Source organism: Pyricularia pennisetigena, chromosome 2, assembly GCF_004337985.1.
Source record: "Pyricularia pennisetigena strain Br36 chromosome 2, whole genome shotgun sequence".
In the NCBI taxonomy this organism is placed as follows: domain Eukaryota; kingdom Fungi; phylum Ascomycota; class Sordariomycetes; order Magnaporthales; family Pyriculariaceae; genus Pyricularia; species Pyricularia pennisetigena.
Genome location: NC_043741.1, coordinates 2,374,700 through 2,393,382, shown reverse-complemented (window position 1 = coordinate 2,393,382; position 18,683 = coordinate 2,374,700). Strand labels below are relative to the sequence as shown.

At 51.7% G+C, this 18,683-nt stretch overlaps 5 protein-coding genes across 5 annotated transcripts; 2 read left to right on the top strand and 3 right to left on the bottom strand.

Annotated features, from left to right (window-relative positions):
* Nucleotides 1-1,278: 1,278 nt before the first annotated feature.
* Nucleotides 1,279-4,148, top strand: PpBr36_00651 (uncharacterized protein; the record flags this gene model as incomplete). Its single annotated transcript, XM_029887842.1, has 2 exons — nt 1,279-3,576; nt 3,675-4,148. 2 exons carry the CDS (start codon nt 1,279-1,281, stop codon nt 4,146-4,148), a joined length of 2,772 nt encoding a protein of 923 aa, XP_029751351.1.
* Nucleotides 4,149-5,380: 1,232 nt separating this feature from the next.
* Nucleotides 5,381-6,850, bottom strand: PpBr36_00650 (uncharacterized protein; the record flags this gene model as incomplete). The annotated part of the gene is made up of 2 exons (XM_029887841.1): nt 5,381-6,702; nt 6,799-6,850. The coding sequence occupies 2 exons, from the start codon at nt 6,848-6,850 to the stop codon at nt 5,381-5,383; spliced, it is 1,374 nt and encodes a 457-aa protein (XP_029751352.1).
* Nucleotides 6,851-7,640: 790 nt separating this feature from the next.
* On the bottom strand, nt 7,641-10,360 carry PpBr36_00649 (uncharacterized protein; the record flags this gene model as incomplete). Its single annotated transcript, XM_029887840.1, has 3 exons — nt 7,641-9,109; nt 9,186-9,898; nt 9,990-10,360. The coding sequence occupies 3 exons, from the start codon at nt 10,358-10,360 to the stop codon at nt 7,641-7,643; spliced, it is 2,553 nt and encodes an 850-aa protein (XP_029752363.1).
* Nucleotides 10,361-11,460: 1,100 nt separating this feature from the next.
* Nucleotides 11,461-14,328, bottom strand: PpBr36_00648 (uncharacterized protein; the record flags this gene model as incomplete). The annotated part of the gene is made up of 2 exons (XM_029887839.1): nt 11,461-13,631; nt 13,710-14,328. The coding sequence occupies 2 exons, from the start codon at nt 14,326-14,328 to the stop codon at nt 11,461-11,463; spliced, it is 2,790 nt and encodes a 929-aa protein (XP_029752362.1).
* Nucleotides 14,329-16,306: 1,978 nt separating this feature from the next.
* On the top strand, nt 16,307-17,523 carry PpBr36_00647 (uncharacterized protein; the record flags this gene model as incomplete). The annotated part of the gene is made up of 3 exons (XM_029887838.1): nt 16,307-16,322; nt 16,419-16,737; nt 16,845-17,523. 3 exons carry the CDS (start codon nt 16,307-16,309, stop codon nt 17,521-17,523), a joined length of 1,014 nt encoding a protein of 337 aa, XP_029752367.1.
* Nucleotides 17,524-18,683: the final 1,160 nt, after the last annotated feature.

Here is an 18,683-nt window from a genome sequence, read left to right as displayed (position 1 = left end):
CGGCGGATTCTGGACCCCGTGGATCGGCCTTTTTGCACAGAGGAGCCTGGTCTGACTCCTTCTTGATCCGGCTTTCAACCCATTTGCAGAAAGATGTGTCCGCCACCAGATCACGCCAAAGGTAGTGGCATATTACGCAGCCCATGGCGGACAAGGTTTTGAAAGATTGAATGGTTTTTTTTTGAGGAGCAATGACTATTTGTGTGACCCAAGCTCCAAAACTCCGTGTGAACGATCGCGAAATGCCGCGATGCAAACGTCGCAGTACATCTTGGGCGTTGATTGGAGGACAATACAGGCGTGGATCTTGTGGGCTTTGGCAAGAATTACCGGGAGTTATGAACTCAGGAATTGTAGCTGCGGTCCTCTGTTGCTGTTCCAAAAGTTTGACCGCTCAGCATAGGACGAGGAGAAAAAGAAGCGTCCTTGATTTCGCGCGGCGGAGCACGCAAAAATATCGCCTTGGCACTGGACCTAGACAGAAATGGTACGTGATGTCACGTGATACCCATGAAGGTGACCTAAATCAAACTCCTTGTTGAATCATCCCACCAATCTCCTAAAGGAAGTCAATGAAGCCAGTAGAAGTAAGTGCTAATAAAAGACTTCAGACTTCAGTAGGAGATCTGGGCCAACATCCATTTTGAAGTGCTTGCAAAGTCATCCTTGAAGCAGATATCTGCAGGTAGCCACACGTCCCGGTTAATCGTTCATCGCACGAATGACAACTGCAATACTAGGCAGAAACAGAGGCGTGGTCCGTGGTAAAGAGTCTGCCAGCTTTGATTTTTTATTTCTATTATATCAGCCACATGAAATTGAAAGTCGCGGCAAAGTGAGTGAACACTCACGCGCCTTCCTCAAACCCGATCACCAACCGCTTCGTACTTTGTTGGCCAGCGTTATTTTGCCCCGCTTTCACTTTTCCCCCATTGCTGATCAGCAAACTCAAGATCTCGAGGCAAACTGTAGCGTCTGTCTGCCCCTCACTGCACAGCATCAACTCCCTCAGGCCTAACTGTACTGCGGTCTGTGGTAATCAGTCCTCCAAACATCCCCCCACCATTGCTACAACTTACCAAGCCCACACAAGGAGTTAGTCAGGGTGCCTTTCATCTCTCTTGCGCGCGCTCTGGTCTATAGGCTATTCCATTGTCAGGTATCTGCCTTGCGGTACTGAACTCTTCCCTCTACACTTTCCTTACTGCCCTTTCAACAAAGAAAGGGTCACTCTTTTGCAGCTGTCCACTTCACTTCACACACATACGCAGGATCACAATGACGGACTCCGCCGATCCAAGCCTGCTCCGGCTGCCAAATCCATGTATCCAAACCGACCCAACAGAAGAGTCAGTCCGTCAACTTTTACCTCTCGCAACTGAAGTCATCGACGATGTCCAACCTGCCACCACCCAAAGCAGCGAGCCTGTTGAAAATGATCAACAGCCGCCACCAGTCATCACCTCAGCCTCAGCTCAAGCTCCCCCACCACCCCAAACTGGTCAGGCCAAACAGATTGTGGTGCATCGACCAGCAAATGTTGATCGCCTCGATTACTTTGCCTTTAGCCACAATGCCGATGCTTACTGTCATGGTGTGGAGGCCAAATGGACGCGCGGCACCATTCTTACTGTTGCGACCAGAGTGAGCGCTGCATCTGGCAGCGACAATGTGCAAAAGATTCCCAGCCTTGAGCCAACACCTGAGGAGCTTCACCCGACTCCTGATCATCTCGGCGTCCATGGCTATCTTTGGGTAGGTATGACCCCAAGCGATGAGACTATTGACTCGCTCGCTGAATCGCCTGCTGGAGATGCCACAGCAGATGCCAGCGATGACAAAAGTAAAGATACCAAGAAGAAAAAGCCCAAGTTGCAGGGCAAAAAGCATCGGCGGGATTTGAAACTGGCCAGTTCGACCGATGAAGAGATACGCATCCTCCCGAAAGACGAGAGCGCCTTGCGGGTTGTGGTTAACCTCAGGGGCAAGAACATGTCTTTGCTGAAACTCAGCAACAGAGACAACACTTCAGGAACCTGCACTTCCGAGAGTGTCAAGGCGGATAACGTTTTCTTTTTCCGTGTTTTTCGCAAAGATGATGCCACAGGAGTGGGAGAACGCCGCAACTTCTTCAAGGAAACATTCACCAAGCTCCGGGACGCCATGGAGAAGGATGGCAGTAATGGTGTGGCAAAAGCTCTAAAGGCGATGGCACCCGTTGCGGCTTCGGGCGGTCAAACACAGCGAGTGGCAGCGAGCGGTAGTAAGAATAGTACAAAAAAGCCACGGGCTCCCAGGTCTGATAAGACCGACCCGCCACAAACAGCTACGCCCAAGTCCGCCAAGGGAAATCAGGGTACGAAGCGGAAAAATACAGACACTGGCAGCTCTACGCCTCAGGCGCAAGCAGGCAATGAAGCCGCAAAGTCAAAAAAGCAGAAGATGTCGAACGTTTCCACCCCGGTGTCGTTAACCGCTACAAATGGCAAGAGTACAACCAAGTCTAAAGCTCTACCTCCAACTGAGCTAGATGACAACGCTGGCGCCAACCCTGGCAATAAAGTGGACCAGCAACTAGCTGGACCGGCCAAAAGGACTCGGAATGATAATGACTCAAGCCAGCAATATGGCATTGTCAATAACGGCTACCCCATCTCTGCTCTTCCGGGCACACCTGACTTCCCGCGAGGATCTGACAATAGCCAGGTAGCAGCTCCCAGTCCTATAGCCAGCAATGATACTGATTGTCTCTCGTCAACCTCAACCCTTCAAGCTCCCGGCCCATCTGTTTCGGCCGCAATGGCCAGCCCGACACCCACGCGTCCAGCCAGCCTGCCGGGCCGGGGAGTCGGTTTCAGCTCCTCGGAGAGCCATATCATCCCTCCTGTCGGAGACCCCTCCGCATTTCAGAGTGACCGTGGTATCAATGCCTTGAAAACTACAAGTACAATGTGGAACCCGGTTTGGCGGTCAGTCAAGACTTCGATGGAGACACAAAGCTTACATCAAATGAATGATGAGGCTGAGCTCGGGTTTTTGGAGCAAGAAGAGCTGGAACAGCAGAGGATTCAGTACGGTGTTGGGGCTCGAAACGCACAGCAACAGCAATCTTGGCAGCAACTGTTCCGTCATCCGCAGTCACGCTGTGACATGCCTACCTATCTGGGTCAGGCATCAGGCCAGTTTTTCCAGGAATCTGCTCTCAAGAAGCAGCATCCGCAGAAACAAGACAACACGCGGCCAAATTACCCGTGGCTGCAGCAAAAGAATCCTTTGGGCCCATCAAAACCCAACTTGATGCAAAACATCCAATCATCCTCCGTACGGCTTCCCAAGCAGTACGATACGGCAGAGGAACTCTTTACTCCTCTGGGCCGCCATGTTGTTTCACTAGTATCCAGCATAGATCGTCACAGCAAGAGCAACGTCAATACCATCAAATACGCCACCACCATGATTGATCAGCTTTCCAACATCACAAATTCATCCAGCCTGATTTTACAGCTACGTCTCAGCCCACCAGCCCCCAGCGCGGACATCAAAACTGTTCTAGAGCCAATGTTATCTGATTTGATTGTAAGGCATTCGCCAATCTCCCTAGTCCAAGAACTCCGTGAACTGTCTTCACTTAAATACATGCTTATGTACTAACTTCTGCATCACCTTGAAACTAGGGTCTCTTCCCTGAACTAGCTCAGGAGCTCAATAGGGAAACTTTCAGCATTCTCCTGTATGCCCTCCGTGTCTCTGACAAGACAGTCGAGTATGAAATGGTTCCCCAGTTCATCTACGGCTTCACCCGCGAGCTCGCCAATCAGCGTGCCGACAAGGGTGATGAACACGCCCTCCACAAGGAGAACCTGTATCGAATTGTCCAAGGCGCTATCAACATCGCCCGTGACCTTGTCTATCATCGTAACAATGACCATAGGCAGGGGGTCCATGAGCAACAGCGGCAAACGAGGCAGATTGTGACAGTCGACAATATGGCGGAGCAAAACAGCCCCAACGGACACTCGAGTCACAAAGAATACCACAGCACTAGAGTCGGAGAGATTGCCCATAACGCAGTGGACAATACTCAGCCCTACACGGACTCCACATTTGCCACTTTGAACCAAGTCAACGGTTTCGAAAATGATACTTAGGGCAACATCTCAGCTTACCGCCAGTTTTGTGAACACGATGAAAGCAACCTGATTCCACCACTTGGAAAATTTGCATTTTATCCTGCTCATCTTTTAGCAGCCACATGTGTCTTTTCGTCCTTTTCCTTCTTCAGACTGGGCGTCGAGCTTTTGAGGCCACGGTCACATTGCGATCCTTTTAATCATCTCTTCTTTAATGAATGGTGCTGATCTTCTCATGCCACATCTCTTTGGTTTCGATTTGAAAGAAAGTTCAACGAGCAGGACATTCTAGACTGGATCTTTGCTGGGAAAGTTGGGAAGATTTATGGGTGAACAGCCGTCATGCGGTGATTTCGCATTTATATTGGCATGGTTCGGAGTTGGGTGGCATGTATTTTTGCGTCTGGCTTGCACTTTGAACACTCAAGCATATCATGGCCGTTAAAGCTCACTTCAAGAATGGGTTGAGTTATTGCAGCAAGAGCTGCCCTTTGACGAAGGCCTGTAGTGCATGATTACAAACATCGCAAAATGGGAGCAAGATCGGGTAGATGGAAAAACACAACAAAACTTGCATTCAAACTCCATAATAGAAAACCCCTAAAGCTGCTATTTTCTGACATTGGCTACTTTGCTGCGCTAGGATTCAATGGCTCCAAAAGATTTTCGTTGCGCCAAAACAAATGTAAATTCTTAAGTCTCAATCTATGACAAAAAACCGCCTTCCCTTCAATATTGAAATCCACCAAGTGCATAAACAAAAAAAATTCTCAGTAGTCTCAAGCATCCTTCGTCACCTTGATGCGCTGCTGTCACAAATCATGCTGAAGGGGACCCTGTGGCTGGCTGCGAGAGCCTTATGTGTTCGGAGGTAGGCACCAGACCAGCACAGTAAACGGCTGGAAACTCTAGGTGATGATTGACGCCTGTGAATGTGAACCTATGATGTTGCAAGCCGGGTTCCTTAAGGTGGATGTTGTTGCAAATTATTATGGTCCGGGGAATCTGTCGAAGCTCAACAAGGCCTCCAAAGCCGATCCATGAGGTACATCGAGGCTTTGACCTCATGGGGCTAGCAGATGGATAGCCCAAAGCGTGATAATTGCTGATGCGAGGCGCCAAATTATTAATGGGGGCAATCATATCGCAATGAATCTCTGTCGCGAAAGACAGTCATCTAAGTTGTGTCGAACGGGGCTTCGTTCTGGATCGCAAGAATTGACCTCATATCTAGCCCTTTTATGGGGGCACTATTGATCTTGGATAGCGGCAGGTGTCACATGAGAGTTTTCGGACCTTCTCTTACTCATTTTGGTGAAGGACTCTCCTTTGAGCACCTCCCGAGCGACCAAGGGGCTAGGTGCAATGGGCTTCGGTGCTGATGTGTTGCCATCGAAATCTCCGTTAGTGGCGCCTTCATACTCTTGCAAGACATGGGCCCTCATGTCCCTCAGCCTGGACAAGTGTGCTTCAAGATCCCTGACGCTTTGGGAAGCTTTCCGATTCTCTCTCTCCCGCTTCGCCTGCAACTCCTTGAGAGTTATCAATTCCTGATCAAGCTCCGCGACTTTTCCGGTGTTCGCACGAATCGCATGCCGCAGCTCATTGATATTCTTGATGCGTTTCTCTAGATCATCCGACCATCTCGATCTTTCCACCCAATCCTTGGACTTCTCAAGTCGGCGAAGGATACGGTTCTCCTTGCAATTTAAGCCGGTCAAATCCGCGTTTTTAACACCCAGCCGCTCGTTATGGGCTGCTTCTTCGCACTCACGAGGCTGTCTCTGCTGCCTTAAAAACTGTCCTCTGTTTTGGAGCCATGGCATGATTAGTTGCTTTACCAACTCTTTCAGGCCTGATGTCGCTCTCTCTCGTCTCTCGTGCCTTTTCAATTGGGTTTCGGTGACTTTGCGATTGGTGTTGCCCTTCTTTCTCGTCTCTAAAAGGTCTTTTACCGGGATCGACCTTCTTGCCTGCTCCAAGTCCCAAGATGCAGTAGCAGCGGGCTTTTTCGTAGGCTCCGTACGCATCTGGATGTCCTCCGCAACTTCGGGAATAGCCTGAACTGTTATTTGCTCCTCCATGGGCATCTTTTTCTTGGGTCTGCGGGGACCTCTCCCAGTGCTGACCATCTTGGCACGTTTCTGAAGGTCTGGGGCTGGGTCTAGTTCAAACCCCAGCTCTTCGTGTACCACCTTGACATGCTGCTGGAGCACCAAAGCCAGGGCAACAAAGGGGACCTGGAGTTGGATGATCACCTCTGGATTGTCTATATCGTCAATCTCAGGCAGGCTAGGCTGCGTGGGTAATCCTAAAGCGTCGACCGGATAGGCTGCAGCATACAGGTTAGGTGATGCCCGCTGGCAAATTTGTCGAACGGCCAAGGGCATGGATTGCTTTTTCAGGTAGTCGTAAAGCTCTTGAATCTGGTTGAACTCTGGAAGAGCTGTGCTCACACCGTTCTTGGGTGTGATAGGATGATAAGCATCGCGGGGTTCTTCGGCGTGGCCATCGAGACAGACGAGATAGCCACATTCGAGGAGGATCGCTTCGTGAGCCTGGAGCCATTGCGCTAGGTTTTTCTTTTAGCACAATATCATCTCAGGCGCACGACTGGTCAGTCTCTCGTTAATTCTAGCAGTTGGCACTATTCTCGAGGGAAACTTACCCTTGGATAGCTGTGCAGCTTTTGCTGCGTCCATATTCCAGGGAGCTCTCATGGCTGCTGCCAAATCTTGCTGTGTCTGGTATGAAACCGTTCCACCGTTTCCAAGTGTTGCCAAGGTCGATGTTGTGTCCTGTTTGGTTTGGTCAAAGGCATCTTGTCAGCTTCGGGAATATGCATCAAAGAGTATGGGCAACCTTCAAACGACGGAAGCCTGACAATTTTTGATGTCTGTCGGCCTGCACCATTTCCACCAGTAGGCACCTCCGTGCCTCCTAGAACTGACTGACCAGACATCTCTAGCTGGAATGGAGTTTCTGACAACTTTGAAGCTATCACATCTTGATCATGGGGCATGGTTCACGCAGTGGTGAAAATACAGGTTGCTGCGAGTTCTGGCGGAGATTTAGGGTGGGTTTATGGAGCAAGCCAGTCACCGTTTTCCCCGGCATTGCTGTGTTGAAGTGGGCTACCGCACGCTGGACATGTGCCTTCCTCTTCCTTTTTGAGGCAAGAGCAGAGCAGCTGCCTTACTGATTCATTGGAGGCAATTGATGAGGTAATGCAGTTCCTAAATGAATCCAAGTGCCCCTCATCAGGATCCGTACGTCCCTGAACTTGGGCGCAACAGAGAATGAAAAGGGATTTTCGCCCGGCCACAGAAAGGCCATCGTTACATAAGCCTCTGACTAAGAACTTCAATTTGAGCTGAGCAATCATGATATTTTGAGGAGCGGAAAAAAAAGTGCAGACATATCTGCAGTTTCCTTAACCAGACTTTTGGAGCATTTCAGAGCCGTGTATCTCTGCCAGATCGCATCCTATACCCAACCATTTTCAACTACCTAATCATCCTTTGGCTGCGGGAATTGATCGAGAACAAGCTCATCCCCACGAATCTCAAAGCTCGCCTTGGCCGCCGTCGGCACGTCCACCAATACCTCATACTTGCCCGGATATAGCACCAGGTCACCATTCTCCGCCGTCCTGGCGAGGTCGCCCAGAGTCAACCCCAGTTTCAGCTTCTTGGTCTGCCCGGGTGCGATGTGGTGCACTTTTCCGTACGAAACCAGCGTCTTGAGCGGATACGGCCTCGGCCCATACTCTCCCCGCACAAACGCCAGGGCCGCGTAGGACGACGTGACCGATTTTCCCGCGTTGGTGACGGAGACTTCGAGCGAGGACGGAAACGCGCACTTGTCCATGTGTTTCTCCTTCTTGCAACCTGATGCGAGGTCCGAGGTGGAGATGGTGGCCGAAGAGGCCACGGCCACAGAGGTGGTGAAGTTCGTGTAGTGCAGCCCGAACCCGAACGGGTGGACCGCTTGGTCATACCACCTGTATGTCCGACCCGGGTTGCCGGCCGTGGCCCCGTTGCTTCCCTTGGTCTCCTTGGACGGTCGGACCTCCATGTCTGTCATGGGGACCTGATTTGCATAATTGGCTGGATATTGGGTGACGGGAAGCCGGCCCGAAGGAGCGGTCTTGCCGGTGATGATGTCGAACGCGGCAGTGCCGCCATCCTGGCCAGGATATCCCGCCCAGATGATAGCCGAGATGTTGTTGTTCTCCAGCAGGGCAGTGTCGTCAAGCATTGTTCCCAGCTGTACCACTACTGTCGGCTTGCCCAGGGCAGAAATATCCCGAAGCAGCTTTGCTTGAGCGCTAGGCCAAGCGAGTGAGTACCTGTCTCTGTCCTCGGCCTCAACAGAGAGATCAATCCCGCCAAAGTACAGAACGACATCCGCCTGTTTGGCCGCATTCAAGGCAGGCCTGGTCCAGCTGTCGGGGCTCCCAGTACTCTGGTTGACTGGACCACCTGCCGTGACAACTTTGAGATTGAGCGCTTTGGCAGCAGCGAGCGGCGTGTTCCTGAAAGGCGCAATCCCGCTATAAGTCCCAAGCATCTGCTCTCCATTGTTTGTCCAGTTCCCAATCAGCGCTATGGTCTTACCCCCCTTCTGTAGTTCCTCCAACTTGATCGGCAAGAAGCCATTATTCTTGGTCAGCACCATCCCTTCCGCAGCAGACCTGAGCGCCAGTTTCCTCGCCTCAGGGGTGTTGACGTCCGCCCAGGTGATGTTGCGGTACGGAGCGTCCGGGCCATCAAAGTATCCCGCACGGACAAGGCCCTCGTACAGACGTTTGAGCGCCCGATCGACGACATGTTCATCAAGGAGACCCCTGTCATAGGCTTCCTTGACAGCAGTCTTGTCGTAGTTTGAAACCTCGCACACTGTATCGGTCCCGGCAGTGTAGGCGGAGCCCGCAGCATCTTCACGGGTGGCTGACCAGTGGTGCTGGTTCCACATGTCTACGTTTGTTTGTGTCAACATATTTGAGTATCCAACTCAAAGCCTACAGCGCGGCTTGTGATCAGAAGAACTCACGCAAAACAGCGTTGCAATCGCTCGTGATCCAGTTGTTGTGCTTCTTCCATCCCCAGTGCTCCCTCAGGATGTCATGCATCAGGTACTTGCTCGCACAGACCGGTGTCCCGTTCCAGGAGAGGTTCTTGCCCTTGATCGACATGGCGTTGTATGCACACATGAAGGACCCGACGTTGCTGTCCCTGGCGCACTGCTTGAACGCCGGCAGGTAGTACTCGGACAGGTCCTGCAGCGTCACGGGGGCGTCAAAGTTGTAGCGCGTCACGCCGTTCCACCTCTCGAGGTCGTTGGCCGCATAGTGCTTGCAGTTGGCAATCATCTTCCTGGTCGTCGGGTCGCTGCCCTCGAGGCCCCGCAAGAGCGCCTTGACGTACTTTGAGATGCGGAGCGCGTCCTCGCCCGGCGTCTCCATACCCCGGCCCCACCGCGGGTCCTTGTACGGGTTGATGTTGGGCGTCCACCAGTCCAGCCCGGCCAGGCCCGCGTTGCTGAACGCCCGGGCTTCGGTGCTGATCTGCATCGCCACCGCCTCTACCAGCTCATCGTCAAACGCGGCAGAGAGGACGATGGGGTTGGCAAAGGACGTCGCAGAGGAAAAGGCCCCGCTGGATGACTTGTTGAAGGTCACGCCGGGTGATTTGGCCACACCGTGCAGGGCCTCGGACCACCACTCGTACGACGGGAGCCCTATCCTGGGCGCACCGGGAGAGTTGCTGTGGGCGGGGAATGTCAGCATCGCCGGGGGAACGGCGGGCTTCTGCTATTCACCAAGGATTGTAAAAAGCCGAAGCAGGACAGACATACTTGACCAGATTCTCAAGCTTCTCCTCAAGCTCCATGATATCGACGAGGCCCGCGGCTCTCTCGGCCGGAGTGGCAGCCACATCGCAGACGATGTTGGTGGACAAGGGGCCATTTTCGCAGTCCGGGTACGTGATTGCCCCCTGGACCTCGTCGGCGAGATATGGCAAAAGCCCAAGAAGGGCCCCAAAGAAAACCTTGAGAGCCATTGCGATCATCACATACTTTGAAAATCGCCTCAGGGCGTGGCAAGAACTGCGCCAATGTTCCGATTTAAATTGTCGTCCCGGTGCATCAGATGCATGTGCTCCTATCCCCCTTGAGTCGCCGCCATGGTCCTTGTACTCTCCCAGTAGCCTATTATCTTCTTTCATCTTAACTGCCTCTATTCAGCCAAAACGGCCAGTATACGGTCTATTTTATTTTCGTGTGGGTGTGCCTTGTTGCTGTTTTTTTCTTTGCCGAAACATCAGTCCACTTGGATTTGACTTCCGGGTTGAATGAGTCGCCCGGGACTTATTCTCGCTTTGACGATGAGAACATGCAAAAGTATAGTGGGAAGCGGAGAAGGGGAAAAAAAGCAAGGTCGGCCCTTTTTTTTTTCTAGGCACTGCCAAGCGAGTGTCCTGCTCGTGAGGAGTAATCTAGTCGAACGGAACGTTGCACCTCGTTCATAGGCTACGGTTTGATAGTGAGTTTGCCAACCCCTGTCCCGCGCGGGGAACCGTTGGGCCGAGCTACACGTCCGGTGAACTCTACCCCGAGATGCGCCACCACGTCCATCTTGCTTCTTGGAGGTTCGGGGAAGAGTGCAAATGTCGCTGCAAACTCGATACCGCACACTTGGGCAGAAATCATATATTCGTAGTTGAGCGGGTGTCGAAGACTTGTTGTGCAACACACACATCGGCAATTATTCGAGCTTTGCAAGTACTATGACATGATTTAACGGCAAAATGATAAACTGAAGAGAGCAATGTTGTAGTCGAAATGCCGCTCAGGGATATGTAGGATTATCATGGAGCAGCAAACTAGAAGTGAGTTCTAGATTAGATTAGACTTGATATCATTTTTGGCCAGAAATGGGATGATAAACTCTTTTCTTCAACGCACGGGGACACGGTTGATCGGATCTGTACGACTGGCAGTCGTCGGCTCACCAAACCAGAGGCAAAACTCCCGGCACCAACAATTACCCACCTCAGAAATAAACGTCGTACTGCGCCACGACTCCAATACTGCATCTCCCCAGTCTTGCAGCGAAGTCGGGAGCGAACAAGTGCATGCATCTTGGATATCAGGGCTTCAATGCCTGTGGTACGGATGACAGCGGTAGGATTGCCTTTTCGTCGAATATTGACTTGATCAAGAATCACATATCAGATTTATTGAAAAAGGTAGGCAACAATCCCATGTTAGTTACCGGATGTTATCCAACACACCCAGCAACCACACAGCCCATCTTCTAAAGCTTCTACCATCCCTTTGGAAAATCCTTCGGGTCCAACCCAAAGTAACCGCGCTCACCAACCTCCATGAGACGCGCCTCGTTCGTGTACAGCTTGAAGTCGACGCCAGCCTTGGCCACCTCGTTACCCCACCACTTCATTTCGACGCCCTTGCCAGCCCCAAACGAAAAGACCAGCGTCACGATCAGACCAGAGATGGCTACACCTACCGCCAGACCGGCGAAGATAAGGTACGCGTACTTGCCCCACCACGCAGTGTAGCGCCGCTTGAGGTAGTATTGAAAGTACCATGCGAGGTATATGCCGAGCGTTGCGTAGGTGAGGTTGTTATTGCCAGCCCACTGCAACGCACCCGAGAGCGCAATGGCCGGGTTCAGGCAAGCCAGCGTCGCCGCCGCGGGGTCCCAAATGTAGCGGTCAAATTTTGAGCCACGCTCGCTGCCGAGGCGTGCCTTGATGTGCGGCCGCAAACGGGGAAGAAGCTTCTCGCCACTGATCCAGATGACGCCCAGGACGGCGCCGATGAGGAAACACCACGGGAGGATCGGGTATAGTTTGAACATGTTGTTGGTGCCGAAAATGCCGTAAAAGATGGTTGAGGAGTACACAGAGTTTGCATACTGACACACCATGGCTTGCTTGTTATCCCATTGGCACAAAGTGTTGTCCGAATTGGCGTACGCCATCATGACCTCAATCATGGCCACGTAAATGAAGCAGTTGACCATGACGGACGAGACATGTCCGCGGAAGACGGCGCGAGGAGGAATTTTGGCGTAATGCGCATATTTGAGGTCGTGTGAGAAGCCTCCCGCCATGATCTCGAAGGCGGCACCCAGCATCAGGATGATCAGCTGAGGCATTGGCCGGCCCGGAAACCAGATACCGGGCAGAACCTGCCAGATGACGTTGACTGCAATACCAGTGCTTGCGATCGACTCGATGACAACCCAGGGAATGGTCAGCAGAGCACCGATTCCGGTGACGCCGAGCATGGACCACCACGGCGTGTCGGTCGGCCAGGCTTCGAGGCTGATGATGGAAATCACGAAGCCAAATGTAAAGAGTAGTCCGTACCACCACTCGGGCACTTCTTTGTAGTTCACCCTCATCATGCGGGTGTGCCCGTCCTCGAAGCCGCTATAGACACTTCGGCGCTTGACAGTGTTGACGACGATGCCAACAAACGCTTTCTTGATGGGCTTCCAGAACTTGGTGAAAACGTAGACAATTGAAAAGGTGTAGTAGATGAAGTTGACACCGGTGATGAACAGGTTTGCGATGGCATAATACGGAGGGCCGTAAGTCTCGTATTTTTGCATGTTGAGTGTGTCATCGCTGTTGAGGACCATGGATATGTTGTAAGGCTTGGCTTTGTTGTCGAATGCCGAGTTGGAGTTGATTGGCAAGAACGCCGACCAGAAAGCGTTCTTGTAGTACATAATGAGAATGATAATCCCCGAAAGGGCTCTCATGACAAACTGCTGTAGCTGTGCAAAAAAGGGGGCGTTCATTGTCCCGGACCCAGATATGTTAGGGTCAAAGCTGGAGAATGGGTTGTAGCCCATGCCGCCGTATGAGCCGGTGATGGCAGCGAGATTGAAGTTGTTGGGATCAATCCACGTCAGCCAGTTAAATAGGCGGAGGCCCTCCCAGAAACGGTTGGGAATCCAGTAGTATACCAGGAAGAAGAGGCCTGACCAAAGGAACATTCTATACCGAGTCATAGTCCAGCCGTTGATCTTCTCCGTCTTGCTATCGGCATTCATCAGGGTACGGTTCAGAGCGAGAACGGGTAGAGTACTGGGCCACACCGCCTCGATGGGGTAGACACTAAGACGACGCAAGATACCAGCCATGCCAAGGCCGAATACCTGGTTGGACAAGGCCAGCATGATGTTGAATCCGTAGGTCGCCCACCTCTGGTTGAAGAATACTGGGAGACGCATCACAAGCAGGCCTGTCATGTTGCCAATACCCGATGCGCCGTTGAAGATGATGGTCGTGAAGAGCTGTTCCTTGGCTGTCCAGGGACCCGGGTTCAGGGTGTATCGTGTTCCACGCCACCTGAAGCCCCAGTCGGGGAGAATGTATGCCATTGCTCTCCCCATGGGGACAAGGATGAGCTGAATCACCGATCCAGGAATGGAGATGCCGGGTTGACGGGGAGCGAAAACTGGGTGAAAAAGAAAACGAGTCAGTATTGAATAGATGAAACGAACAGTGCTGGATCAGTAGTTCCACAGGCACTTACAGCTGTTGATGGCTGTGCAGACGCAAATCCAGAAGTAACCCAAGAGGTAGGCCCTGAAGCTTTCACAAGCCTCCTCCACGTCGTCATATGGTAATGTCACAGCCCTAACCTCTGCATAAGGGGACCAGTTGTGGTACAGACCGGCTCTTTTGCAGACCTCATAGGCCCAGTCGCCATGTGTCATCTCGCAGTGCTCGTGGCCTCGGACGAGTTCTCGTATCCGGGCCATCACGACTTGGTCGATGGTGAAATCCTCTTTCTGGCTCTCGAGCAATTTCTTGAGCACCTGCACTGCTTCTTCCTCGTTCAGTGTCAGGACAGCGGCAGCCATGCGATCGGGATCGCAACCGGGTGGCAGCGTCTCGGTCCCAGCATCGTGGCGACCGGTGTACTCGGCCTTGAGACGCTCAACCCAGTCTGCAGGTGGGAAAACAGGCACAGCTTTGGCGTCTATGTCGCGGTCCTTCTCATTGTGCCCAACCACGCTGGTATCTTTGCGGTGGGGAGAAACATCGTCGTTCCGTGGATTCCGCTTCTCGTCGTCCGAGACAGCTGGGCTGGGCGAACTATCCACCCTGTCCAGGTCAGAGGTAGCGCTGCCGGGAGACATGACGGACATGTCACTCAGCAAAGCAGGATCGCGCTCGGGGGTTGGCAGACGTGCCTCCAGAAGTAACGAAGGAGGAGCGGTCCGCCGAAGGTGATATACAAGGTGCCGAACTGGCTATCGCCTGGGGACCCTGGGCCTTTGCCGCCGCCTATGGTTCAGGATACGGCTTTGCGGGGTACCCTGACCAATGGTCACCAGGAAGTCCTAGCACCACCTTCCTCATTTTGCATTTTGCAGCAAGTAACACTCGAATGGAACGTTGCGAAGGCTGTTATGCGACAGCACTGTCAGTGGGGCCAAGGAACTCATCGGATTGTTACGCAACCAAGGGTTTGGTGGCCAAGGTCACATAACTTGGCGCCTTGTGACTACTGTGTCGGGCATTGATAAACACTTTCGAGCCCCCAAAATGTATCTCCATCCTCTGCTGGATGGTTCGGATCAGACCCCGCTGGCTAGGCCTAGAACCGATTTTCCAGATCTCATGTTGACCTGCTTTATCTCCCTTGCAGCCTTGTTTTGGCGGGGAGATAGGCAATGGTGGCAGGGTTTGGGTCGGCAGGGCCAATAGTGCTGCACTAATCAGCACTCGGTCGCACAATAGTGAGGAACGTTCCAATGCCTTGATATTGACAAAGTCGTCTGAAATCTCAGCCACCAAAATCTGGAATCGCCAAACAATCTAGACCACAGATGAAAGGATATTTCAAGAATCTCTCGCTGCCAGCTGCGCACTGTCTTGACAGCAACAGCCCCATAGGCTGTATGAACCCGGCGTTCGTTGTGCCATTCTCAGTAGCGTTTGAGGCAAATTTCCGAGCTCTTGGATGTATGTTGGGTTTGTGGCAATTGACAGAAATGGCACATGCCTTGGCAACAATGTTGAGTGCCGATCGGCCGATAGCCTACGTAGTAGGTAATCTGAGATAGTGTGGCCGGTGGTTGTTTGCGTTGCTCCAATCCGACTTTACTCGGGGGCTTGACTTGCAAGGTGTGGTAGGACGGCAAGATTGATTGCAGCTTGAGAATTGGCCGCTAGCCAGGAAATGGAAGCTCCGCAGGTGCGGGGAACCTTGTTTTACTACAGTAGCTTGGCTCCATCGGAGATAGCCCTAACCCTGGAATGTTTCAACGTTTGTCCTGAGGAACTTGTACAATGATGGAGCGATAAGATAAACAGTGGTTTACCCCGCACTGCACTGACTAGATTGCCAGCCTCTGGCTGGCGGGCGTGGACAAAACTATGACTTTCTCGAACTGGACCACAGGTCAAGGGTAGGTAGGTACGATTCGGCGTGAATTATTTCTATTTCATTTAGCATTCTTCAGTTTAATTAACTGCCTGTAAAGATCGAACCATCAAAGACAAGACGGCGGCATTGGGTATTGACCTATCTACCGCGAACCTGTGTGCTGGATCATCATTCCCGCATGATCGAAATCCAACTTAGCCTCCCTCCTAAATCCATGGTCAAATACATTTTACCCTTTTGAGAAGGAAAACGTCTGGTCGGACAAAGTTTTCTCCCACGCCAACGAGGCAGTCAGAGAGTAATTGAAGCGCGTTGATGCATCAACTTATTCCATTCGGCCATACTGAGACCAAAGCACTTAATTTACCTAGGTTTTACCAATGTTGGTTTATCTACAATACGGAAGCATATATCCCTAGTTTAGGTCTCGACTGACGTGATGTTCTGCCAACGAAACCGTGGTTTTCTCATGTACCGGGCGACCGAACCCGACTGCCGGTCTTGGCTGCCGCAAAAATAATGTCATTACCTATCGTCTGATTCGTGCCCACATGCCTAACCGTGGGGACTCCGCGACGGCTGACCCTGTATCGAACGGTCCCCATAGTCGTGTAATTGTTTTCCCCAGGGCCCGAGACGGACTTGGTTGCTTCGTGGAATAGTTTTTCCCCAACTCTCACTACTATTTTCGCCTGTCTGTCGCCTACAAAGGTCGACTGCCTCCCTACTTTTCCATGTCTGCATCGATTCGTGTATAACCATATTTTCTACATTCTTGTTCTTTGATCTGATCTTGTCGTTGAGTTGGATACCCGTGCATTAAACATCATACCCTCCCTCCTCTAGCGCGGCTGCACAAGCGTTCATCACCAAATACAGTCACCATGGCTTCCGAAAACACCAATGGTGCGGCCAAACCCGCCGAGAGCAAATTTGACCCCAACTTCACTCAGCATGTCATCGACCTCATGAGCCCCGAGACCCTTCCGAGGCATCGGCAAATTCTCACCTCTCTCATCAGGCATATGCACGACTTCTGCCGTGAGGTCGAGCTCACTCAGGAGGAGTGGGTGATTGGTGTCAATTACATAAACTCTCTTGGCCAGGCCTACAAGAAGAACAGGAATGAGACATGGCGTCTGATGGACATTTTGGGCATCGAGTCGTATGTGCCTTTTCTCTTCCGCTCAATCAGCAAGAGCCAAAATAGATGATTCCTTCTTGCAAATCTCGATCCCAATCCTGCGCTAACAAACCCACTTCCTGTGATAGCCTTGTTGATGAGATCAACAACAAGGTCGTCACCCCAGATGGCAAGGCTCCCACGTCTTCTGCCATCCTGGGACCCTTCTGGTCCCCCGAAACGCCCTTCCGCGACCTCGGCGCCTCGGTGGTTCAGGACATGCCCCCCGATGGTCAGCTGACCCGGTTCCACGGCGTTATCAGGGATGTCGAAACTGGCAAGGGCATACCGGGCGCCGTCTTCGACATGTGGCAAGCCAGCACCAACGGCAAGTACGATGTCTTCGACCCGGAGAACCAGACGCGTCACAACCTGCGCGGCAAGTTCAAGACGGACGAAGAGGGTCGCTTCTGGTTCTACTGCCTGAAGCCGACCGAGTACGCCATCGACACGTCGGGTCCCAGCGCCGTGCTGCTCAGGATGATGCACAGGCATCCTTACCGGCCTGCGCACATCCACATGATGGTCACCCACCCGGACTACCTAGGCATCACCGCACAGCTGTACCCTAGGGACGATCCCTACCTCGAGACCGACACCGTCTCGGCCGTCAAGCCCGACCTGCTACTCGACTTCAAGCCGGCCGCTAAGGACGACCCCATGGGTGCTGAGCTGGACTGCGAGTACAACGTCTTTATGGTCTCCAAGAAGTACAAGCCTGAATCAAAGATGCTCTTGGGTAATGCCAACCAGGGCAACTTTGACTAGATGTACCTGGATTGATGTAGAATTTAAAAACAAAAACAAAAACAGAATAAAAAAAATTGAAAGAGAGATCGGCGATCTAGGTGCTTATTGAATGGCAGGGTGTAAACTTGTATTCTCGTTGATGCTGAGTCGCTCACTGCCGTGCCCAAAAGAAAGCTTGAAACTTGATACACCGCTGTTAACTCCTTCATGTTGCATATTTCCCAGCCCTACTAAATATTTAGGGGGGCTCTTGACCTGCAGGCCCCATGTACCTGCATGCGGCGGTTCTTCGCCGGCGGTCAAGTCTAACCCGTGCGTCGGGACTAGCCTCTCTGTAGTACGGATAAGCCCCGGGCCGCTCACTGCTTGCTTGCCGAAACGCGAGCAAAACATCAGCAACACTTCGACGCAGAGAACTACTTCCCGACGCTGCAATCTGGATCGATAGTGCAGGCCGACAGGGCGAATATCGGGCGTCAAGATTTGAGTTTTAGTACAATGGTCAAAACCTATCCTGAGAGTGTATGAAGATCAGTAAACGGCGGGATTCAGGCAATGTATGCTCGAGTGTTGTCTTGATGCAAGAATAAAACCAGTCAAGGGTTTTCAACTCCAATATATAGTTTTTTGCAACGAGAAAAAAACCGTCCAAGATGTTATGTACACTGTTGTTTCAATTTTTCATTTATCCATGCCGACGGTAGATCTATACTATTGACTGATCAAAACACTTTAATGAGACGTATCCTTACCCTCTTAGACAGAAAAGGAAAAGAGAAGAAAAGAGAGTTGCGTTCCATGTCACAAGAAATCAGATGGCCAGGAGCCAGCCAATCTCTATTCTTGATAACAATTTCAACATTGAGTGCTCGACTGAATACCAATTACTTGGCGCTTAAGCTTTAGACGTTTACGTAACAAATCCGGAAAGTAAAGAGGTTTCTGAGCCATCCATCAGACCACAAACACCTCATTGTGCTAATGGCACTCCACTGTCCTCATGGGTAAGGTACCTGGCCCACTAGGCCACTAGTTTAGTCGTACTAAATATCTCCCGGGACATTTCTTCCGGCTGGCTGGGAATACCACAACGGCTTGGCGCAAGCCTGGATCTTTGATATCTGAGATCTCGAACTGTTTTTTTTTTTTTTTTTTTTTTTTTTTTTTTTTTTTTTTTT